The sequence below is a fragment of the Scyliorhinus canicula genome, chromosome 5, assembly GCF_902713615.1.
Source record: "Scyliorhinus canicula chromosome 5, sScyCan1.1, whole genome shotgun sequence".
NCBI classification, from domain to species: Eukaryota; Metazoa; Chordata; class Chondrichthyes; order Carcharhiniformes; family Scyliorhinidae; genus Scyliorhinus; species Scyliorhinus canicula.
This window is the reverse complement of record NC_052150.1, coordinates 106,106,585-106,131,800: the sequence shown is the minus strand read 5'-3', so window position 1 is coordinate 106,131,800 and position 25,216 is coordinate 106,106,585. Positions and strand designations below refer to the sequence as shown.

Genomic DNA, 25,216 nt, shown 5'->3' with positions numbered 1-25,216 from the left:
GCGTGGCCAATCAACCTACCCTGCACATATTTTTGAGTTGTGGGGGTGACACCCATGCAGACACGAGAGACGTTAGCATGGCCAATCAACCTACCCTGCACATATTTTGAGTTGTGGGGGTGAGACCCATGCAGACACGGGAGAATGTGCAAACGGCACACAGGCAATTACCCAGGGGCGTGATCAAACCCGGGTCCTTGTTGCCATGAGGCAGCAGTGCTAACCACTGTGCCACCATGCCGCCCCTTCTCATCCTTGACTTGCAACGGCAATTGTGATAATGCATTAGCAATTGCATGCTGCTTGGACTTGCGATCCAGCATATCATAAATATGTGCTACCAATATCAATGACCATCTTTGAAACCTACTAGCTGCTAAAGAAGGTATACCTTTATATACCCCAAAGACTGTAGTCAGGGGTCCATGATCCATCAAATGAGTAAAGTAACATCCATAAAGGTCATGGTGAAACCTTCTCACATGAAAGTGATGCTCAAAGGTTATTTTCTAGCTAGTTGTTCCTCTCCTGAAGGCATAATTTACGGGATAACTGCACTAACCCTATAGGGTGAGGCATCCCAAGCTAATTGCAGCCTCATTTTTGGATTCTAATGAATAACCAGCTTTGACTTCAGTGAAACTTTTTGAACTTCATTGTAGGAATTTTCACATTCTTCTGACTGGTGCCATATCTGTTTGACACCTAGCAACATATGTAAAGGCTACAATCGTGTTGCTAAATTTAGCCCAAATTTATCATAATAAGTGGTCAATCCTAAAAATAACCTTAATTGTGTGACATTTTGACGATGCTTCAAAGATTGCTGACATTTTCTTCGGTTCTTTGTGCAAACCATTTTGTCAATGATATGATCAAGGTAATTTATAGATGACTTGAAAAAGTCACGCTTTTCCTTCTTACCTTTCAGGTTGTGGCTCTGTCACCGCTTCATTGTAGCTTCCAAATTCTTCAAGTGTTCCTGTTCACTCAAACCAGAGATGAATATGTCATCACAATAACATTGCCCTTCATTCAACCCATTTAGAATTTGATCCATGGGTCTTTGAAAAAGAGCAGATGCAGATGTTATTCCAAAAGAAAGTGTTTTGTAATGCAACAGACCCTTGTGTGTTACGATGGTAAATAGTACCTGTGATTCCGCAACCACATTCTTCTGCCAGGTATTCCCGTGAAAGATCAATTTTACTGAAGTTCTGTCCTTCAGAAAGTTCAGCAAATAAGTCTTCAATCAGCAGCAGTGGATAATAAACAAGCACAAAACTGGGCTAATTGTAGTTTTAAAATCCTCACAAATTCTCACTGTGCCATCCCATTTTAATAAAGGAACAAATGGTGTCACCCAATCACTTGTAGCAAGAGATTCAATGTCTCCTCTCCTTGCTAATCTTTCTAGTTCTTCTTAAACATTAGCCTTAATGGCATATGGTACAGTTCTAGCTTTGAGACATTTGGGTGAACTGTCTGGCTTGATTTTTAAGTGTATCTCAACTCCAGACATAGATCCTAGTGAATCTTCAAACTCCTTCTCATGCTTCTTCAAAAGTGGTTGTAAATTGCTCTTTGAATCCACTAACTGATTGACTGTTTCCAAGTTAAGCTTAATCTTAGCCAGCAATGCTTTGCCAAATACAGTAGGAATGTTTCCATGGACAATGTGAAGAGGCAACTTCGCTGACTGCCATTTGCTTCTACTTTCATCATGTTGCATCCTTTTAAAGATATAATATCTTCAGTTTATAAGCTTAGGATCATATTTGATGATTTTAAAGGTAAATGCTTCAGATTTTGATGAAAAATTATTTCAGGTATTAGCGATACTGCTACACCTGTGTCCACTTTCATTTTAATTTCATGACATTCAAGTTTTGTATATGCCCCAAACCATTGTTGGTCGCCCTGCATAGACAAACACCTAGCTTTAGGTCTTGATGTAGCTTGCTTTTGCTGTCTTTTGAATGATCATGAGCTTCATTCACTAATTTATAGACACAATTTGTTTGCTTGTATTGCTCTTCTTGCACCTTCTTGGTGTCGGGACATTTTCAGAGCCCAACATGCCTTGGCAATATGACCCTTCTTATCACAGTGCTTGCATGTATTTAATTTACTCCAGCATTCCTCTGCTGAGTGTCCAACGTGTGTACAATGTTGACATGGTTGCACTTTTGCAGCCCTGTTCCTTGAGGTATCCATTCTGTGGATTTTCACTCTAATCCTTATTTGTGAAGCTCTGTCACAGTAAGCTCCAAAAATGTGGCAGATTTCAGAGTTAAATCACTTACAGTAAGCAGCTTCCTCTGAATTGCTTCACTGTGTAACCCACTAACTAACCTGTCTCAAAGATTATCATCAAGTGTTGTACCAAATTCACAACATCTAATAATAATAATCGCTTATTGTCACAAGTAGGCTTCAGCGAAGTTACTGTGAAAAGCCCCGAGTCGCCACATTCCGGCACGTGTTCGGGGAGGCCGGTACGGGGATTGAACTCACGCTGCTGCCTTGTTCTGCATTACAAGTCAACTGTTTAGCCCACTGTGCTAAACCAGCCCCTATATCTAGCTAGTCTTCTTGAAGATTCTACAAACTATAAAATGGTTTCATTTCCTCCTGACTACAGCAGCATAAAGGTTTTAAGGCCAACTGAGCTGAGCATTGTTGTGAATTGTAGCTCCTTCAGTGTCTGATTAGCTACTAAAAACAATTGGAATCTTTCTCCATATGAATTCCGTGTTTCATAATCCTCACCAAATGCATTCATGGCGCCCGTTCTTCCCACTATTTCTGGATCCCATCTCCTAGGGTCTACACATCCTCACTTCCGACTGTATTGGAAAGTATTGCACAAACAATCCCTTGACCAAGCAACGAGGGAATCTTTCACTTTTATGCCTAAATATTTTGACTATTCTCCCAAGTAGTAGCCCATGCAGAGTCAGCAAACTTCAAAATCCCCGTTCCCCATAGCCTGTGTAGCTTCGCCACATGAGCGGACCCTGTAGGCCAGATTAAACTCACTTCAACACAGGCAAGTCTTCCTCAACTGTTTGTCATCTTACTCACAACTGCTGTCAAAAACTTTTGTTAAACCTTCACAACGGCAGCAGTGCTTTGCCTGACATCCATATGTGTATGAGTCCGGTCCCGTGAATCTTCCGTTGCTGCGGATGCCGCCCCACAGTTATTCGATAAAAATCTTCTTTCCAGTGGTTATTCTGCCTCAGTTCGCAGTTTTTTCTCCTGTAATATTTCTTTGTTGCCGCAAAGAGAAAAGGGATGGAGATGTCCACACTCTGGATTCTTGTAAGTCATGATGAGAGATTTACTGCTTGATTGTTCATACAGTCAAGATGGTGATCTGCCCTAAACCCATGCAAAACCTCTGCTCACCTCACTACACATTACGTGAAACAGAACCAGCTAGGATGCATTCCCATATACATAACAGAATGATGTAGAGTGTTAATTGCTTGCAATTAATTTTTAAAAGGGGCCGCAGAAGTGACATTTCTTCTCAATAAGTTATTTTGTCCTATGTATGAGGGCTCTATTAAATTCCTCCCTTTATGTCGGTCTTCAATAGTGAAGATGAGACTCACAGTAAAGGAAGAAGTAGTAGCAATATTGGATGGGTTAAAAATAGATAAACAGGATGTACTTAAAAGGTTAACTGTTCACAAAGTAGAAATGTCATTCAATCCAGATGGAATCCATCCTAGGTTATAATGAAAATAAAGGGGAATTTGCAGAGGTTCTGGAAATAATCTTGATGAGGTGTGAGTTGGCCTTGATAGCTTGGGGAGAGTTACTTAAAAGGATGCCAATGGATAGGCAATGGCAAACATTCAAGGAAAACATGGGGGAACTACAGCAACTGTTCATTCCTGTCTAGCACAAAAGCAAAGGGGGTAAGAGGGCCAATCCATGGCTTACAAAGGAAATCAGAAATAGTATCCAATCCAAGGAAGAAGCATACAGATTGACCAAGAAAAATAATACGTCTGAGGATTGCGAGCAGTTTAGAATTCAGCAAAGAAGGACGAAGGGATTGATTGAGAAGGGGAAAGTAATGAATGAAACGAAGCTTGCAGGGAACATAAAGACTGACACTAAGAGTTTCTATAGATATGTGAAGAGAGATTGGTAAAGAGAAATGTTGGCTCCCTACAGACAGAAAAAGGGGAATGCATAATAAGGGACAAAGAAATGGCTGAGCAATTGAATACATACTGTTGGAGGGCATTTTGTAATACTGGACTATGATATAAATTATAGGTGGCCCCGTAACTACATTTGTGCTCCTATATTACTTTTGAATAGTTCTGATGAAACAAAAGGTACTCATTGGCTTAGATGTCTGTTTATAAGAGGCAATTTGTAGAAATAGATAGTATATACACAATGCTGTTAATATCAGAAAAGACAGAAAATGGCTGTTAGCTATTTTGTGATATTAATGACACAAAATGGCTGAACAAGCCACATTCCATGTAAACTGTCTCATGAGACCCAAGCGTGGGTATGTATAGAGAGTGTCTCAACAGCCGCTGATAACAGCTTCACAGAACAAGACTTGCAATGTATCCTTGATAAGCTCAAGGTCTAAGGCTGTAGACAGGACACATCATTATTATGTTAGTTTTGAATGACTTCTGTATGAAGTTAAGGGTGGGTAAGACGACACCCACTTTAACCATATACGTGATAAGTGGGATGCTAGGATAAATTGATTGACTGCATGTAATAAGTGTGACGCGAATATAGTTGATTGTATGTAAATGAGAAAACAACTAATTCCGCCCCTTGAATCTGTATATTAACCCGTGTGAGCTTTAGCTCAAGTGAGGGACAAAGAAATGGCTGAGCAATTGAATACATACTTTGGTTCTGTCTTCACAAAAGAGGACTCAAATCAGACACAAGAAATGTTAAGAACGGTTAAGTGAGAGGGAAGAACTGAGGGAGATCAGCATTAATAGAGAAATGGTGCTGGGAAAATTGATGGGATTGAAGGCGGATAAATCCCCAGGGCCTGAGAATCTGCATCCCAGAGTGCTTATGGAGGTGGCTCTAGAAATAGTGGATGCATTGGTGGTCATCTTCCGGGATTCTATAGACTCTGGAACAGTCCCTGCAGATTGGATGGTAGCTCACGTCACTCAAATATTCAAAAAGGGAGGTAGAGAGAAAGCAGGGAATTATAGACCAGTAAGCCTATTCTTGAATCCATTATCAAGGACTTTATAGCGGAACATTTAGAAAGCAGTGGCAGGATCAGTCAGAGTCAGCATGGATTTATGAAGGGAAAATCATGCTTGACAAATCTGTTGGAATTCTTTGAAGATATAACCAGTACAGTTGACAAGGGGGAGTCAGTCGATGTGATATATTTGGACTTTCAGAAGGTATTTGACAAAGTCCTGCATAAAAGATTATTGTGCAAAATTAGAGCGCATGGGATTGGGGGAAATGTATTGAGGTGGATAGAAAACTGGTTGGCAGAGAGGAAACAAAGAGTAGGGTTTACGGGTCTTTTTCAAATTAACAGGCAGTAATTAGTGGGGTACCACAGGGATCGGTGCTGGGACCCCAGCTATTCACAATAATTTATTCATGATTTGGATGAGGGAACAAAATGTAACATCTCAAAGTTTGCAGACGATACCGAGTTGGGTGGGAAGGTGACCTGTGACGAAGATGCAGGGGTCCTACAGCATGATCTGGACAGACTGAGCAAGTGGGAAAATCACTGGCAGATGCAGTATAATTTGGATAAGTGTGAAGTTATTCACTTTGGAAGCAACAACAGGAAGGCAGATTACTACCTGAATGATTGTAAATTGGGAGAAGGGAGTGTGCAGCGGGATCTGGGTGTCCTTGTGCACGAGTCGCTGAAGGTAAGCATGCAGGTGCAGCAGGTGTTAATGAAGGCTAATGGTATGTTGGCCTTCATTGCGAGAGGTTTCGAATATAGAAGCAGGGATGTGTTGTTGCAATTAGTGAGGCCACACCTGAAGTATTGTGTTCAGTTTTGGTCTCTTTCTCTGAGGAAGGATGTTCTTGCTCTCCAGGGAGTGCAGCGAAGGTTTACCAGACTGATTCCAGGGATGGCGGGACTGTCATATGAGGAGAGATTGACTAGGTTGGGATTGTTCTTGCTAGAGTTCAGAAGAATGAGGGGGATTGCATAGAGACTTATAAAATTTTAACGGGACAAGACAAGGTAGATGCAGGGAAGATGTTACCAATGATGGGTGTGTCCAGAACCAGATTTCCTTCCCTGAAAAGCATTAGTGAACCAGATGGGTTTTTAAAACAATTGACAATGGGTCCACGGTCACCATGACTGTGACTAGTTTTTAATTCCAGATTAAATAATTGAATTTAAATTCCACCAGATGTCATGGTGGGATTCAAACCTCTGTATCCAGAGCGTTCGTCTGGACCTCTGGATTATGATTATTCCAGGCAGTAACAGATTTCAGCAGGATGTGAATGGACCGCTGAAATAGGCAGACGCATGGTTGATGAAATTTCAGTAAATAATGAAGTGATGCATTTTGGCAAGAAGTGGCAATTCTAAATTAAATAGCAGTCTTTAAGGTGGTGCCTGAGATTGTATGTACACAAATCTTTGAAGGTGGTGTACACTCAGACTTCTCCCAGAATATAGATTTTGAACTTTCAACACTGATATTGGCCATTGAGGCATTTACATATTATAGAACATGGAACATACAGTGCAGAAGGAGGCCATTTGGCCCATCGAGTCTGCACCAACTCACTTAAGCCCTCACTTCCACCCTATCCCCGTAACCCCTCCTAACCTTTTTGGACATTAAGGGCAATTTAGCTTGGCCAATCCACCCAACCTGCACAACTTTGGACTGTGGGAGGAAACCGGAGCACCCGGAGGAAACCCACGCAGACACGGGGAGAACGTGCAGACTCCGCACAGACAGTGACCCAGTGGAGAATCGAACCTGGGACCCTGGCGTTGTGAAGCCACAGTGCTAGCCACTTGTGCTACAGTGCTGCCCATTATAGTTATGTTCCCTCCAACATGAATGAAGGAATGGGTTTACTTTCAGTGCAAGTTACAATATCCTTTGTTCGACTCAACATTCAGCACAATTACTTTTTTCATATGACATACATTTATATTCAAGGTTGCCTTTGACTTGTCAGCATTTCTGAACCTGCTGGTCGGCTTTTACTAGTTATTGGTGCTGACATAATGGAAGCATCCAAATTTGTAGCACAAGGGGCAATTACATCACTGCAGTTGGCTCTCAAGAGCAGTTCAAAACAAATCCCATGGCCACCACCAACCCCCAACCCCTCCACATTGCTGTGCAACCTCCTCTGCTTCATGTATTTATCTAATTTTGTCTTAAATATGCATGGTCTTTGGCTCAAACACCCACTGTGGCAAAACATTCACTACTGCAACAACCTTCACTGTAAAATAAATTCCCCCAACTTCTCTCCTCAGTCTCCAGATAATGTTAAAGTGAGCCCTCATCTGTGAGTCCCCAACCACAGGATGACTTTCTGACGAGGGATCAAAGACCTGACAAGTTAACTGTTTCCTCTCGCCACAGATTCTGCTGACCCGAGTATTTCCAGCATTTTCTTTTTTCTTTTGGATTTCTGCTTGGCACTATTCTGCTTTTGGACTTGTATTTTCTCCAACCCGAGGAATTGCTGTTTTTCTCTTTTCATTTTATCAACATCCTCAATAGTTTAAAGAAAAACACACTCCATCAAACTCCCTGTTAACTCTCGTTGCCCAAATGAAGAAAGTATCGTACATCCCTCTTTATCAACATAGACTTGCTTCTCCTTTAAAGGCCATTCAAACTGTTGATTGTTGTTCTCTAAACAGAGAAATACAGGGGTATGATGGTCCTTGTTGCTTACCTCCTGTGTTGAATGGAGGACTGATGGAATTTCTTGCCTGTGGTGGAGGGCTTGGAAGAGAGGACTTGTTTTTGAATGACATGAACAGATGCTGACAGAAATCATCAGGCAGCTCAGCCTCCAAGAATGTTTTCATGAACAGTTTGAAGCCGTCAAAGTCTATTGGCTAGAGATAAAAGAAAGAGCAATTACTCAAAAAGAAAATAACACAAAATCAGAAAATATTTTTGCACTTGAAAAACTGTTACCTGTCATATTGACTGGAACTATCAAAATATTTTCAATGGAAAACGCATGTGTGTTTCACTATTTTTAACCCTTCGTAAAGAAACTGGGCTGTTATATTATTCAAACAAAATCAAGAAAGACAAGCTAAATGGTAAGCTTTATAATAGAATACAAAGATTTTATTTTTTTCTTTGTACTTACCTTTGGTATCCCCCAAAGATCCATTCTTAGTCTCCACCTATTTTTCATCTACATCTGGTCACTCAGCAAGTTCATCGGAGTGAAATTAATAAATACTTCTTTTTGCAAAGGGGGGTACAAGGGCGGGAAATGGGGGGGGGGGGGGAAGGGGTGCAGCACCATCGGGGACTTGGGACCCTAGGGTTCACTATTGTACAACAATAAAACATGTTGCTCCCGAGACATGTTATTCCGCAATGCAGGCCGACTTCCAAACCCCAGCCTCCCCGTGCAGGGTGGTTCTGGATCGGCACCCCCACCCCACCTCCACCAAGGCAGACAATGAGTACGAACACTCACTTGGCAAAGAGACAGAGTCAGATTATGGCATAGTGAAGAGCACCAGTGTTGAACTCACAGCGGGTTATCATCACCCTCCTGCCCCTGACATGGGCCCGGTGACAGTGCCTACACAGGCCCAGCACCCTGGAGTGATATAACACAGATCCTGGGAGGGTGGAACAGGGTGATTGTGGTGGTGGTGGTAGTAGGGGGGAGAGAGGGAAGGTGAGATGGGCTGTGTGGGGATAGGGCCACGGGTGTGGTGGCACGGTGGGGGGGAAGGGGTTAGGATGATGACTGAGTCCCATCCTATGTGAAGCCAAAGAGGATGAGGACCTCCCTGGCCCTTCGGGCAGGCCGGACACTTGCTGCTGCTGCCTGTCCTCCATCCTCTGGCTGGTTCTCCCTGGGCTCGTCCTCCAACACCACCTGGTCCGGTGCTTCCTTGGATGTCGCCACATGTTCCGCCTCCTTCACCTCCAGCATCTTGCCCTGCTGCTGTGTCAAGCTGTGGAGGGCACAGCAGACTGCCACAAAGCGGCTGACCGTTCAGAGAGTGTACTGCAGAACACCACCAGAGCAATTAAGGATTCAGCACCGCATTTTAAGCAGTGTGATTGATGGAACCATCAATACATCAGACACGTGTTTCTGATGTGAATCTAGGCTTTAATCGACTTACTTCAGAGCCAGCCTGTTACCTGTCGATGAACTCGTAGTGACCCAGGCTGACTCTGGACACGGGTACTTATACAGCTGCACTAAGGGGAAGAGTCGTGGGCGGAACCAAGGGTGGAGCCCAGTACAAGTTCCTAGGTTCTCCCAGCGCTACTCCCCCTAGTGGTAGGACAGCGCTACTGCACTTACAACAACAGTGTGAATTACATATATATTAACATATATTACATTCACCACCTTCAAAAATATCAAGTCCGGCGGGGGTGGTGATCTAGTCTATAAAGTCAGTCTGTCCAGCGGTCGAATTGTCCGCTGAGATCTGCGGAGCACCGGGGCTGCAGCCTCTTGCAGTGGCTGGATGGGTGTGGTGTGCTGGGGTACGATGGGAGACTCCAGGGAGGGTTGTATCCGAGCTTCATACTCCCCTGGTTCGACCGGGGACTGGGGGCGCTGGGGGCTGGCCGGCGCGGAACTGGTGGAGCGAGCTCGTGGGCTCGGGAGCGCAAGGGGGAGGCAGCATGGGGTGTAGGGTGAGAGATCCTTCTGTGGGGGAAGGGGGGGGCGCTGGATCCGGCGGGTGCCAGATCCCGGAGAGATACTGTGTCCTGACAGCTATCAGGGAACTCGACGAATGCGTACTGGGGGTTGGAGTGGAGCAGGCGCACCTTCTCAACAAGGGGGTCGGTTTTGTGCGCCCTGACGTGTTTCCTCAGAAGTACGGGGCCCGGCGTCCTCAGCCATGCTAGAAGTGAGACCCCCGTGGTAGTGCCCCTGGAAAATATGAAGAGCCTCTCGTGAGGGGTCTGGTTGGTTGCCGTACACAAAAGGGACCTAATTGCGTGGGAGGACTTCCTGCCACTGGGAGACTTGGAGCTTTCTAGACCGGAGGGTCAGTAGGACGGTCTTCCAGACTGTCGCGTTCTCCCTTTCCACCTGCTCGTTCCCCCTGGGGTTGTAGCTGGTAGTCCTGCTCGAGGCAATGCCCTTGTCAAGCAGGTACTGACGCAGCTTGTCGCTCATGAAGGATGAACCCCGGTCGCTGTGTACGTAGCTGGGGAAACCAAACAGGGTGAAGATGCTGTGCAGGGCCCTAATGACTGTGTGGGAGGTCATGTCGAGGCACGGGATAGCGAATGGAAAGCGGGAGAACTCGTCCACGACGTTTAAGAAGTAAACGTTCTTGTTAGTTGAGGGGAGTGGCCCTTTTAAATCAATCGCACGGCGTTCAAAGGGCCTAGAAGCCTTGACCAGGTGGGCCATGTCTGGTCTATAGAAGTTCGGTTTGCACTCCGCACAGATCGGGCAGTCCCTGGTGACCACTTTTACCTCCTCGTTGGAGAATGACAGGTTTCGGGCCCTAATGTAGTGGGCAAGCCGGGTGACCCCTGGGTGGCAGAGGTCATTGTGGATGCTTTTTAATCGGTCGATCTGCGCGCTGGCGCATGTCCCGCGGGATAGGGCATCCGGAGGCTCGTTGAACTTCCCGGGTCGATATTTGATATCGTAATTGTAGGTGGAGAGTTTGATCCTCCACCTCAGGATTTTATCGTTTTTTATTTTGCTCCTTTGCGAGTTGTCGAACATGAAGGCAACCGATCTTTGGTCGGTGATGAGGGTGAAACTCCTACCTGCGAGGTAGTGCCTCCAGTGACGGATAGCCTCCACAATGGCTTGTGCTTCTTTCTCGACTGAAGAGTGTCAGAGTTCTGAAGCGGAGAGGGTACGGGAGAAAAATGCAACTGGTCTCCCTGCCTGATTTAACGTGGCTGGAAGAGCTACCTCTGAGGCGTCGCTCTCTACTTGAAATGGGGTAGATTCATCCATCGCCCGCATGGCCGCTTTGGCGATGTCCTCCTTGATGCCGTCGAAGGCCTGGCGTGCCTCAACTGACAGGGGAAAACGTGTGGTCCTAAATATGCGGGCTTTGTCCGCATATTGAGGGACCCACTGGGCGTAGTAGGGAAAAAATCCCAAGCATCATTTGAGGGCCTTGGGACAATGAGGGGGAGGGAGTTCTAAGAGCATACGGTCCGGGTCGGGGCCCAGGACTCCGTTTTCCACGACATAGCCGAGGATGGCTAGTCTGGATGTGCGGAAAACGCATTTCTCCTTGTTGTACGTGAGATTCAGTTTCTGTGCCGTCTGGAGAAAACGGTGGAGGTTGGCGTCGTGGTCCTGCTGGTCATAGCCGCAGATGGTGACATTGTCCAAGTACGGAAACGTGGCCCGCAGCCCGTACTGGTCCACCATTCGGTCCATTGCTCATTGGAACACCGAGACCCCATTGGTGACGCCGAAAGGGACCCGGAGGAAATGGAAGAGGCAGCCATCGGCCTCGAATGCCGTGTAGTGGCGGTCCTCCGGGCGGATTGGGAGCTGGTGGTATGCAGACTTCAGATCCACCGTGGAAAAGAGCCGGTACTGGGCAATCTGATTTACCATGTCTGCAATCCTGGGGAGGGGATACGCGTCAAGGAGCGTAAATCTATTTATAGTCTGACTGTTGTCGACCACCATACGGAATTTTTCCCCTGTCTTAACGACCACCACCTGAGCTCTCCAGGGACTATTGCTGGCCTCTATAACCCCCTCACTGAGTAGCCTTCGGACCTCTGCTCTGACAAATACCCTATCCTGCAGGCTATACCGCCTGCTACGAGTGGCTGCGGGTTACAGTCCTTCGTGAGATTGGCAAAGAGAGGAGGGGGGGGATTCGCAGCGTAGCGAGGCTGCAGATCGTGAGTGGGGGCAGGGGCCCTCCGAAGCTGAGGGTGAGGCTCTTGAGGTTGCATTGAAAGTCTAGGCCTAATAAGAGTTGCGCGCAGAGTTCGGGCAAAACGTAGAGTTTGAACTTCGAGTAACTAGTGCCTCGGATTGTGAGTGTCGCGGTGGTGCGCCCCTGGATCTGGACCGAGTGGGAGCCTGAAGTGAGTGCGATAATTTGCTCCACGGGGAAAACGGGGAGCGAACAGCGTCTTACCAGGTCTGGATGTATGAAGCTCTCTGTGCTCCCGGAGTTGAAGAGGCATGGCGTTTTGTACCCATTGATATGGTCCTCTGCCATCGAGTTTCGTAGATTCTTTGGTCGTGATTGGTCCAGGGTGACCGCGCTGAGTTGCGGGTAGTCGGCGGCTCGATCAGCTGTGCTGGAGTGGCCCCGTGATGACTGCCCTCTGAGTTCATAGTTTAGTTCGAATTCCTCCGCTTAGTTGTCCGAGCGCGGAGATGCCGATCAGGCCCGTGGATCGCACATGGTGGGCGGCGAGGAAGATGGCGTCCAAGATGGCGGCCCCCATGAGTCGCACGTGGCGGGCGGCGAGGAAGATGGCATCCAAGATGGCGGCCCCCATGAGTCGCACGTGGCCGGCCACGTGGTGGAGGTTTTCCAAGATGGTGGCCCCCATGAATCTTGTGTGCTGGAGGGGGCGGAGTTGGGGCATAGGCCGCAGCGTTTCGGGACCCGCGGGGCTGACAGTGCGGGGAGCGGTTACTGCGAGTCTCTGGGGAGTTGGAAGCTGGGGCCCTTTTTGCGAGGCACACTCTTGCGGAGTGCCCTTTTCGCCCGCAGCTGCTGCAGGTCGCGTTGCTGCCGCAGGTGCTGGTTCTGGCCGCAGAAATGGCAGGCTGGAGCAGCATAGTGGCTGACTGGGGCAGCATAGTGGCTGGCTGGGGCAGCATGGTGGCTGGGCGGCCACGTAGCACAGGCCTGGGGGAGTCGCTGGTCGGGGGCCCATGATGGGGTCGCGGGGTCCGTGGGGAACGAGTTAAGGCTGCGGAAGGAGACCTCCATCATTGTCGCAGCTTCCACAGTCGTTTTTAAGTCCTGGGCCCCCTTTTCCAGCAGTCGTTGGCGCACATAGTTAGACCTGAGGCCCGCTACAAAAACATCGTGTACTGCCAATTTCCTGTGTTCAGCCGCGGTAACCGCTTGGTAATTAGTCATTGGACAAATTGTTAAGTTCTTTTAGGAATTCGGCGAGTGATTCCGTAGGCCGCTGACGGCGAGTCGTAAACACATGGCGAGCGTAAACTTCATTAATTGGCCTTACATACATTTTTTCGAGGACTGCTAGCACCGCAGTATATGAACTGGCCGAGTTTAGTGGCATTGCGATTCTGTGGCTCACACTCGCGTGCAGTAGCCTCAGCTTCTGATCCTCTGTAGTTTCTGCTGTGCTTGCTTCAGACAGGTAGGCCTTGAAGCACCGGATCCAGTGGGAGAATATTTCCTTAGCCTCTGCATCCTGCGGGTTGATTTCCAGGCGTCCAGGCTTGAGGGCCGATTCCATAATCGATCTTACTGTTCTTAAGTCGATTAAATTGATGGAACCATCAATTCATCAGACACGTGTTTCCGATGTGAATCTAGGCTTTAATCGACTTACTTCAGAGCCAGCCTGTTACCTGTCGAAGAACTCGTAGTGACCCAGGCTGACTCTGGACACGGGTACTTATACAGCTGCACTAGGGGGAGGAGTAATGGGCAGAACCAAGGGTGGAGCCCAGTACAAGTTCTTAGGTGCTCCCAGCGCTACTCCCCTAGTGGTAGGACAACACTACTGCGCTTACATCAACAGTGTGAATTACGTATATATTAACATATATTACATTCACCACAGTGATGCACTGCTCAATGGCAGCCGAGGTGGCCTCACGAGCCTCATTATATCGAGTCTCTGCATTGGTCACCAGTCTCCATACCGGCATCATTAGCCAGGTATCCTTTACCCCAAGAGCAATCCGGCCATCCTGGGGTGTCCCTCAAAGGTGCCGGAGATCTCCGAATATCCCAGGAACTGGGAAGCATGCACTCACGTGCAAGATCTTCATATGGTCGTCTTGCACAAGTTGGAGCTTCAGGGAGTGGAAACCCTTTCTGTTGATACAGGGTACTCCTTGATGGCCTGGTGCGCGCAAGGCGACATGCATGCCATCTATTACTCTCTGCACCTGTGGCATCTTTTCTGAAAATAAATTTAGAGTACCCAATTTATTTTTCCCAATTAAGGGGCAATTTAGTGTGGCCAATCCACCTACGCTGCACATCTTTGGGTTGTGGGAGCGAAACCCACGCAAACACGGGGAGAATGTGCAAACTCCACACGGACAGTGACCCAGAGCCGGGATCGAACATGGGATCTCGGCGCCGTGAGGCAGCAGCGCTACCCCTGTGGCATTTTGGCCATGGCAGAGAATCTTGCTGTGTGGGAATCCTGTTGGACTTAGTATAGGTCAAAGTTTATCGTCAGCTGCCTGGGCATACTGGGCATCGGTGACCTCCCAGATTCACCTGTGGTCTGTTCGTTGGGAAATGCTGCACAGGTCCTCGCTCGAGCCTTGGAATGATCCTGCGATGTAGATATTCAGGGCCATGATGATCTTGACAGCCACCAGGAGCGGGTATGCTCCTCCTCCACATGGCACCAAGTCCGCAAGGACATGGCACAGGTGCTGCATCATCCCCTTGTGGCGGAGCTGCCTGTGGAATACACTGTCCGTCATCTGTTCGAACGGCCAATGATGCCTGTAGACCTTGGGCTGTCACTACCCTCCCCCTTTGGGCCCCTTCCTGGCCTGATCCTCAAGATTTGGGGTGGAACCCTGCACATGGGCCTCTGCCCCGAGCCCCTGTCAACGCTGCTCCCGCAGCTTCTCCGGTGTCCATATCATGTAATATCTGGAAGGAATTGGCAAGGGTGAGGGACAGTCAATCAGCAATGGCCTCCAGGCCGGTACCCTCCAGTCCCCCATGGCTCCCACCTCACATCCCTTGCCATCCCTCAGAGTGTTGTACAACACGCCCTGTACCAGAGCTCAGAGCCTGTACCCCAGACACCCCCTTGACCGGGCATTGGTTCACACACCGGTGCACAACCATCCTCTGGTTGAGGACATGGAGTCACAGAATATACAGTGCAGAAGGAGGCCATTCGGCCCATCGAGTCTGCACCAGACCTTGGAAAGAACACCCGACTTAAGCCCACACCTCCACCCCATTCCCATAACCCAGTAACTGCACCTAAACTTTTGGACACTAAGGGCAATTTAGCATGGCCAATCCACCTAACCTTCACATTTTTAGACTGTGGGAGGAAACAGGAGAACCCACGCAGACACGGAGAGAACGTGTAGACTCCGTACAGGCAGTGACCCAAGCCCAGAATCGAACCTGGCACCCTGGCGCTGTGAAGCAATAATGCTAACCACTGTGCTACCATGCCGTACCTCATATCCCCATGCTGAGGCCAAGCCCATGGGTATTTGATGTTGAAGCCTCATATATTCAGGCTGAGTATCTAGGACTCACGATCTGCTTGGGATGCAGTCTGGTTAGGATGCGAGGCAATAACTCTCACCTGCGACATGGCATGTATATCCATGGGGGTGTTTACTTGGGAGCTGTGAAGTGCTCACATTACTACAATTGCTAATTGCCTATTTGCAATGGCCTTCAGCTGTGCGACTGCAGGCGTCATAGTCAGTAGAGGCCAGGGTGGTTGATGGGACAGATAGGTAATAGCCCGGAGCTGCCCCCACTTTGGGTACAGATAATCCATGGGGTGGCATTGGGCCCCATGGGTGCTGGGGCACCCACCCAGTTCAGGGGGACCCCCCACCAATGACAATCCAACACCCCCCCTCCCCCAAGCACTGGCCAACAACCTCAGTTCCCCCGGGCTGTGTGCCTGACTTTGAAGATGGCTACTCCCCCTTTGGATTCCCACAGCAGCTTTTCCGCCAGCTTCACGTTTTTAAAAAGGTGTACGAATCTGTGCCTGCATGACCACTTGCTGTGGAGGCAGTCAGATCACGGGAAGCCATTAGTTAGGGGTAGTTCCCAGTAAAGGAATGGAGATAGTTGCCCAGCTAGGCGGATCTCACTCAACTGGGTTCATTCTTATCTATCCAGCGGTAACAAGAGGATCACCTGAAATAGCTTCCCTGCTCATTCCCTCACTGCTACCTCCAGCAATCACACCCCACAACATTCTTTAGCTTACTGTCATTTCTGTTCAGTGACCAGGGCGGGGTAAGGGCTGGGGTGTGGTGGAGGAGGGGTGGATGCTGGGAATGGAGGCAGGATGTCACTCCTAAATTTGTGAAACATGAACTCATCAGGGCCATTTGAACTTCTTTAGTGCTGAGTTCAAACAGACCCCATTTTCATTTTCGCTGAAGCAAAGGCTGTAACCAGCAGTGCAGAAATTACAAATCTTTAGAGAACTCATAACTATACTTGATGGTGGATAGGGGGCGGGATTTCCCGATAATGTGGCTAAGTGTTGATGCCATCGTAAATGCTGGAGCGTTTTACGACAGCGTCATCTGGCCCCCAGGAGCAGTGATTCTGCACTGCACAGGGGGCCAGCACGGCACTGGAGCACTTCACACAGCTCCAGCTGCTGATACGGGCGCCAGCACAGGCGGCGCAGGTCCACACATGCGCGCTACGGCCAGCACGGGTCTGCGCTTGCGCGTGGATTTTCTTCTCCACGAAGGCCCCCGGGCAACATGACGGAGCCCCACAGGGGCCCAGCGCGGAGGAACACAGGACCCCCCCCCGCAAATAGTGCACCCGCCGATCAGTAGGCCCCGATCGCCGGCCTGGTCACCTTGGAGGCCTCCCCGGAGTCGGATCCCCCCCCCCCCCCCCCCCCCCCCCCCGACCAGGATGGTCCCCACAGATGAACGACGAGATCCTGCCGGGTAGGACCACACGCGAACGATGCCGGCGGGACTCGGCCAAACTCGAAGGGCACTAGGCCCATCGAGCACAGAGAATGGCCGGGGGCGCCGCGTTGAGTGGCCCCCGACCGGCACCGCGGCGACCGTGGTGGCGCCATTGCGCCGATTCTCCAGTCGCCGGAAAATCGGCGACCCGGCGCGGAGTCGGAGAATCCCATCCAGGATCATTAGACCTGCCAATTGTTTCAAATTGCCTTTAATTTTTAGCAAAAAGCAGACCATGGTTATGCCTGTGAAAATTAATCAAAAACTTGTTCTGGCAGTATCAATAGCTGTTTGTTGTCATAACCCGAATTGATATCATTATAGCATTATAAATGCTTGGCTGCTCCCTAAACATACCACTATCAAAGTAGGGGGTTGTAAGTTCACAGTTTGATTGACAATTCAAATAAGTTATTAAAAGATAGCATTTTTTTAAAGCAAGGTTATGAATACAAATGTTTGTATCCATAATGGATTAAGTACTTGCGGGGATTTAAAGTTACTGAATGGATTTTCATGAATTGGAGTGTTTTTTGTACAGTGAATTCTGTCGTGGACATTTGGAACATTATCTTATTTCATCTCAGCATGGCTCCTGAGGTCTGTCTATGGTAGATATTAGGTGAGTTGGCATGGACGAAGTAAGGGCAAAGGGTGATGGATAGGGGGCATGGGGTACATGGGTTGGAAGGAGTTTGTTAAGATGCCATTGTGATAGTTAGCAACATTGTTTGGCATGGAAGGGTAGGGGTATGAGAGTTAGAAGGCCTAATGTTTAAGAAAATAACTGGATGTAGTTTTAGAACACTGAGGCAGGCCTTTTAAACAGCCAGCCTTGCTCTGCAGCAATCCCTGTATCTTCCTTGAACCTGCATCTGGGGATGGCAGGCATGCGTCCATCCTGCCACCCCACCCTCCACCCAAATCGTAGAGCAAACATCACGCATAACAGGGCACATTGTCCTGAGGCACATTGCCGAGTCTGGCAGTTTCCTGACTCAAGCTTCCACACCGGGAGCATAATTCCAGTTTACCATCTTGGGTCCCTTTCACAAACTCCATTCCCTACCCACCACCCTCACTGGTACTGATCTGAAGTTTAAGCAGTCTCTTTCCCATCTTGGTGCAATGCTTAACCTCAAGCTGAGCTTCTGATCACATATCCACTTCATTATCAACTTCCACCTAATTTCAGAGCTGTGGGGCCAAGGCATCTGACAGCACGGCGACGGTGGAGTGATTAAAATTGGGATGGAGCATGAAGCCAGAATTTAGCTCTACGAAGTGGGGGGTTGAATGATAAAACAGAGATAGGGAGGGCTGAGGCCATAAATATATTTGAAAACAAATGGCTACTGGACCAGGAGCCAATGGGGGTCAGCAATCATATGGGTGATGGGCAAATGGGACTTCCAAGCTCGGGTACAGGCAGCAGAGTTATGGATGAACTGAAGTTTATCAAAGCTAGAGGAGGAGAAGCCGACGATTAGGGCATTGAACATAGAACATACAGTGCAGAAGGAGGCCATTCGGCCCATCGAATCTGCACCAACCCACTTAAGCTCTCACTTCCACCCTATCCCCGTAACCCAATAACCCCTCCTAACCTTTTTGGACACTAAGGGCAATTTAGAGTGGCCAATCCACCTAACCTGCACGACTTTAGACTGTGGGAGGAAACCGGAGCACCCAGAGGAAAACCACGCGCACACGGGGAGAATGTGCAGACTCCACAGAGACAGTGACCCAGCGGGGAATCGAACCTGGGACCCTGGCGCTGTGAAGCCACAGTGCTAGCCACTTGTGCTACCGTGCTGCTTGAGTATGCAAGCTGAGAGTTTCAGCAACAGATCAGTTGTGGAAGGGACTGAGGCAGGCAATATCATGGACCTGGAGTTTCAGGAAAAATGGCAACAGGTTTAGTAGGCAAAAACATGCTCAGGGACTTTGAAGAGCATAAATGGCAATTGTGGAAGTAGATCTCAGCATACTGTTTCAGGGAGAACTTTAGAGGAGGGAAGAAATGGAACAGTTGGGATGTAATGAATAAAAATGTAATTCTTGGTGATATTTTACATGTTTATAGCTCTTCAAGGATCTCAGTTCAAAAATAAATATGGCTGGAATTAACTTCGAGCCGTCTTGGTTTATGGAGTTTACCATTTTTGTAGCACCAGGCAATATTCAAAATAGAAATACCTTTTGAAAATAATCCCAAGATTTTCTCAGATACTAGAAGTGCCCATTTACTTACAGCAAGAAGCTTATGCAGGCTAGCGAACCCTCCGAATGAGAGAATGAATGAAAGAAAAATAAATAATGTGAGAATAGGACAAAACAAAATAGGGCAGCAAGTGAATCAATAAGCCGTTAAAGTTAATGGCTTGTCTCAAGTTTGTTGCCCTTGGCGGGTTCAATAAGAGGGATGTCTCAATTTGTCTTAGTGCCCAGGGTTCATGCTGTTGAGCATTATACATTAAATTCAGCTGGGTGTGCGTGTGCTCATTAGGTGAAAATGGCATGTGATTCAATCGCAATGCTTCATGTGGTAAAACATGCACCATCTGAACTCTCATTAGGAAATAGTAACCTGAACTATATCTTAGCCTGGAATCATGGGCTAGATTCTCCAAAAATGGGGCTAAGTTCCCATGCCGGCGTAAAAACGCTGACATTTCATTCCCCACTTTCTTGCAAACAATAAACGGCTATTCATGTACCTTCAGGGGGCCAGCAGGGACCCAGGGATCTTCACACAGCTTTGGCTGTGGATATGGGCCCCCGCACTTCCGGTTCCGAGTCCGTGCATGTGCATGGCGGCGGCCTCCAGTGGCCGCACCGAGTGCCATAGCGGACTCGGACCGCTAACCAAGACCAAGAAACAAGGCCTCCCCGATCCGCCGCACGTCACTGCACCAGACCGATCGCTGCCCCGGCCGCTCATAAGCCCCCCCCCCCCCCAGTGCTTGATACCCCGTCTCCCACCAGAGCAGCTGTGGACTGAGTTTGCAGCCATTGCGCGAGAGTCCTGACCGGCCATAGCATGTTAGTTCCACGCCATCGGGAACTCGACCGGTCGGGATCGGAGTATCACTAGGAGGGCCTCTGACAATGGCCCCCACAGCCGTGCCGCGTATTTCGCGGACGAGCGATTCTCCAGGGGCCGGAGAATCGCCGAAGCAGCACCGGGCCCGATTCGGTCGGGAACATCGAGAGGAGGTAGGAAGAGGAGGGAATACATGAAACAAAGTATGAAAATAACCTGGGTTCACGGGATCCATAGAATCCCCACAGAACAGAAAGAGGCCATTCAGCCATTCTACACCGACCTTCTGAAAGAGCACCGCACCTGGGATCTCCCATCCACCCCCTATCCCTGCAACCCCATCTAACCTGCACATCTTGGACACTAAGGGCCAATTTAGCATGGCCAATCCACCTAACCTGCACATCTTTGGTTGAAACACAGTAAGAAAAATGAGAAATTGTTTTATTTTCTTTCCTTGTGTGATGGTACTCTTGCATATATAAACAATCAACAAGCATAGAATCATAGAATTTACAGTGCAGAAGGAGGCCATTTGGCCCATCGAGTCTGCAACGGCCCTTGGAAAGAGCACCCTACTTAAGCCCGCCACTCCACCCTATCCCCATAACCCAGTAACCTCAGCTAACCTTTTTTGGACACTAAGAGCAATCCACCTAACCTGCACATCTTTGGACTGTGGCAGACACTGGGAGAACATGCAGACTCCGCACAGACAGTGACCCAAGCCGGGAATTGAACTTGGGACCCTGGAGCTGTGAAGCAACTGTGCTAACCACTGTGCTACCGTGCTGCCCAAGCATCAGAGATAAAGATGCATACCTGACAATCATCATTACTTCACACTATCCCGTGTTTGGAATTTGGTCAGATTTTGCCATTTGTTGAAAAAAATCCACATGAACTGGGTCGATTCCTCTCTTTCCCAATCTCCCAACCCCAATCCAATTATCCAACCCAGCCACTGGTTCCTCAGCATCTATTCAAGCTCGGTTGTGAATGGATTAGGCGAGGAGGGGTGGGGTGGGGAAGTACTGGTTTGAAGAGAAGTTAAGAGAAGCAAAATTACAGCTTGAATATGGCTGGGAAGTCAGAACTGAGCTGGAGTGAACAGTGCCAGGTTGAATTAAAGCAGGAGAGCAAAATCATTACAAATACGATGGGACAGTTAAACAAAAGAATCTGCTGAATTTTCCTGGCCCTGTAGTGGTGGGCTTGGAGAACTGGGAAAAGAGAGGAAGCTGTGTCGGATGGCTCCCTGTGCATTCCCACCAGCAGGGAATCCTCCCAGGGGCAGGCTGGGAATTGGATTGGTTACCCATACCCAATTATCCTGATTCAGGCCCCAACTAGGGGTGATTTTGGGCCTTGCTGGATTGAAGAGGCCATGAGCAATCTTGGCAAATTCTGATCTGGCAGATGGGCTTTCCCTTCATCCCTTTGGATCTGATAGCCTAAATATTGGTTAATTCTGCACTGCTGTGCCTCTATGTTGAGGCTACGAGAGCTGCCGGCCCTCTGTTTGGGCCAGCAGTATCGAGAGACCACCGCTCTTACAATGCGAAGCTTAGAGGCAACAATCAGGAGGTGGCTTCCAGGCACACTGCTGCAAGTGCAGATTCAAAAACCCCCATTTTATCTCAATCTCAGGGTCCCAAATACCATGACACCATTCAGCCCAATATCCCTGTAAAAGGGTGGGGAGTTAGTTGTGCAACTTTGAATTGGATGTGGGGGGGACAGGTTGACTTTATGAACAATAGCAGGGGTGTTTGGATATTGGCTTAATATTAACTCCGAGGCATATTGGAAGCAACCTAGTCAAATATTATCAAATAATTCCTCTGGAAAGCACAGATTGAGAGATGCATTTAAAATGTTCTTTACGTAAGAGACTGCATTATTTTTTCCAGTGGTCAAGTAGCATTAAAATAGCAATTAACCTGGTGGCCAAAGCATTTGTCACCCACCACATACGTTTTCCTTTTGTTTTTTTTTATAAATTTAGATTAGCCAATTATTTTTTCCAATTAAGGGGCAATTTAGCGTGGCCAATCCACCTACTCTGCACATTTTTGGGTTGTGGGGGCGAAACCCACGCAGACACGGGGAGAATGCGCAAACTCCACACGGACAGTGACCCAGAGCCGGGATCGAACCTGGGACCTCAGCGCCGTGAGGCGGTTGTGCTAACCACTAGGCCACCGTGCTGCCCTAGCCCACCACATACATGGAGGTGACTGTGATAGACAAACTGTCCACCATCCTGGCCTTTATTCTGAGCAAGCCTGGAGCCATTTGTTAAGCCCAACTTCACTGCATATTTTTACCAACAATTATCAGGTTTGCCTCTGAGTATTCTGCTTTAGACAGCTGAGCAATACGCTTCTTAAGGACCACTTGGTAGTGTTTGGAGCTTGTGGTTGAATATCATGAAAAGCTGTCTTCATCCAGGAGCTCACACACGATTTTATACGAATGATTTTCTCAAAGGTGGTGTCACCCCCAGCTTGAGCACTTTGAGCGTTGGCAGTCTCTGTAGCCATTGCTGTCGCCTATTATTCATGTGCAAGTGTCAACAGTGGGTGTAAGCAGACCAATTTACTGCAAGTGACTTTATATCCAAGCTTGATCTTGTTCATGCCTATGTTCGTTCACACAGATGCACATCCAATAGAGATCACTGGATAACTATCAAATTAGAAAACACTGACCAAATCCCGTACCGGGTCCCGTACCAGCCTCCCCGAACAGGCGCTGGAATGTGGCGACTAGGGGCTTTTCACAGTAACTTCATTTGAAGCCTACTTGTGACAATAAGCGATTTTCATTTCATTTCATTTTCATTTCAAATCTCCCCTCCTTAACTGAACCAACTATAATACTCTTAGCAGGTCTGACAGCATCTGTAGAGAGAAAAGGGAGCTAAAGTTTCAAGTCTAGGTGACTCTTTGTCAAAGCATTGACAAAGCTCAGACCTGTTGAGATTGTCCAGTGTTTTCTGTTTTTGTTTCAGATTCCAGCATCTGCAGTCATTTGCTTTTATGATACTCTTGGTATTGTCGCTTTTCAGATCAATGACCTCAGCACAAACTGGGGATTATATCTGATGAGTGCAGTTCATGAACTCATTAGTAGACCCAAAAAGCCATCAGCAAACTACCAAGGTCAAGTTTATTTTTGTCTTCATTCTATCCAAAAATAGATCCTTAGACCCAATTTTAAACACATAAACCACTCCTCCACTACTGTCCTATCACAAAACCCTGTGCACAGGATATTTTCAAATAAATAATACTTACTTGACTGAGGACGTCCTGCTTCTGAGGAGAGGTTCAAACAAAAAGAAAAAGTATAAGTTAGTGCAAAGGATGGCAGAGAGCATGACACATAGTGAGAAGTTATTTCTTCATTTCCAGCAAACAGTGTGAAGAATTGTCAGGAGAGATTTATAATCAGAAAAGTGATACAAATATTGCAGATGCCTTTTAAACAAATTAATCAAAATGCCAGCCTGATAACAGGATTCCATAGAGAATTCCTCCTATTCCTCGCCATGCATAAATTTGCATGGCGAGGTTACTGAATTGCTCAGTGATTTGCGCTCCCAAAATCATGTGACCTTCAGCCCCAGTGGGAGACTCCCACACGGAGATTTGTGCCCACTATCTTTAACTTTTTTAGTTCATGAGGAAACAATAGCAATACCTGCACTCTGCATCCCAGTGTGTCATGGGACATCATGCCCCATGGGTCTTGAACTGACCTGCTCGGTCACAGGACTACCCAAACGCCACACAGGCCATCACACAGTGTTGGAATTGAACCCGGATCCATGGCGCTGTGATGCAGCAATGCTAATCACTGTGCCACCGTGAAATCCTTATTTTAACACCACAGAATCCCTAGAGTGCAGAACGAGGCCATTCATCCATTGACAGTGCACCAACCCTGTGAAGGAGCACTCCACTTCGGCCCAACCCCCCCCCCCTATCTCCATAACCTCATGCATTGATCATGGCCTATCCACATAATCTGCATATCTTCGGACATATAAGGGGCAATTTAGCATGGCTAATCCACCTAAACTTCATACCTTTCGACTGTGGGAGGAAACTGGGGCACCCAGAGGAAACCCACACAGACACAGAGAGAACGTGCAAGCTCCACACATACAGTCCCCAAAGGCTGGGAATCAAACTCGGGTTCCTGGCGCTATAAAGCAGCAGTGCTAACCAGTATGCCATCGTGTCTTCAGTCTTACCTGACTGGTCTTTACTGTTGTAGACTCTGCTACCATTAAAGCTATGTGCATATAACATTCATGTTTTTTTTCTGTTCAGGTAAATACCGATCTAATCTCGGAGACAACTAGGGATCTCAAAGTATACTGAACTTCAGGTCCAGGCAGCATTTATCCAGGGTCACTCAAAGGTATAGGAACTCTGTTAGGTGAGACCTTTTTCAAGTAACAAGTCAGAACTGTGAAATTATACCGGGCTTAATGTCCGACTGAGGCAAGTTACTGGAAGGGTTATATGGAGAATGACTGTCTGACTCACTGAAAGTGAATACCAACCCCTGTGTCTGTTCTGTTATTGTAGGCCCTTCTCTTTGTTTTTACTGAATTCCAATAGGTTTTCAGCAATTTGGCTGAGAGCATTCATGCTGGTCTAATTTTCATTTGTTCACCACCTCCATCTTTTACTTAAAAAGAAGATTCATTACAGACGAAACCCACACACAGAGGGCGGGATTCTCCGCAATCGGCGCGATGGCCCGACGCCGGTGTCAAAAATGGCGTGAAGCACTCTGGCGTCGGGCCAACCAGAACGTCGGAAAACCTCCAACCCGGAAGGGGCGAGCAGCGGTGTGACGACATTCGCGACGGCGTCATCCGTCACTGACGCGCACGCCATCATTGATGCTGCGCGGCGTAGCAGCACAAAAGACGCCCCCGCCGGAGACCCGGCAAAATGGCTGCCCGCCGCGCAGCGCCGAGGTTCCAGGAGCGCGACATCGAGGCTCTCCTGGACGCAGTGGAGCAGAGGAGGGAGGCCCTGT

At 48.0% G+C, this 25,216-nt stretch overlaps 1 protein-coding gene and 1 pseudogene across 1 annotated transcript in view; both read right to left on the bottom strand.

Annotated features, from left to right (window-relative positions):
* Nucleotides 1-25,216, bottom strand: part of dgkb (diacylglycerol kinase, beta) — a 1,237,676-nt gene that overhangs the window by 983,667 nt on the left and 228,793 nt on the right. The window contains 2 exon segments of the mRNA XM_038797484.1: nt 7,948-8,113; nt 23,455-23,475. Coding sequence (XP_038653412.1) covers nt 7,948-8,113; nt 23,455-23,475 — 187 coding nt within the window.
* Nucleotides 22,091-22,698, bottom strand: LOC119966179 (annotated as a pseudogene).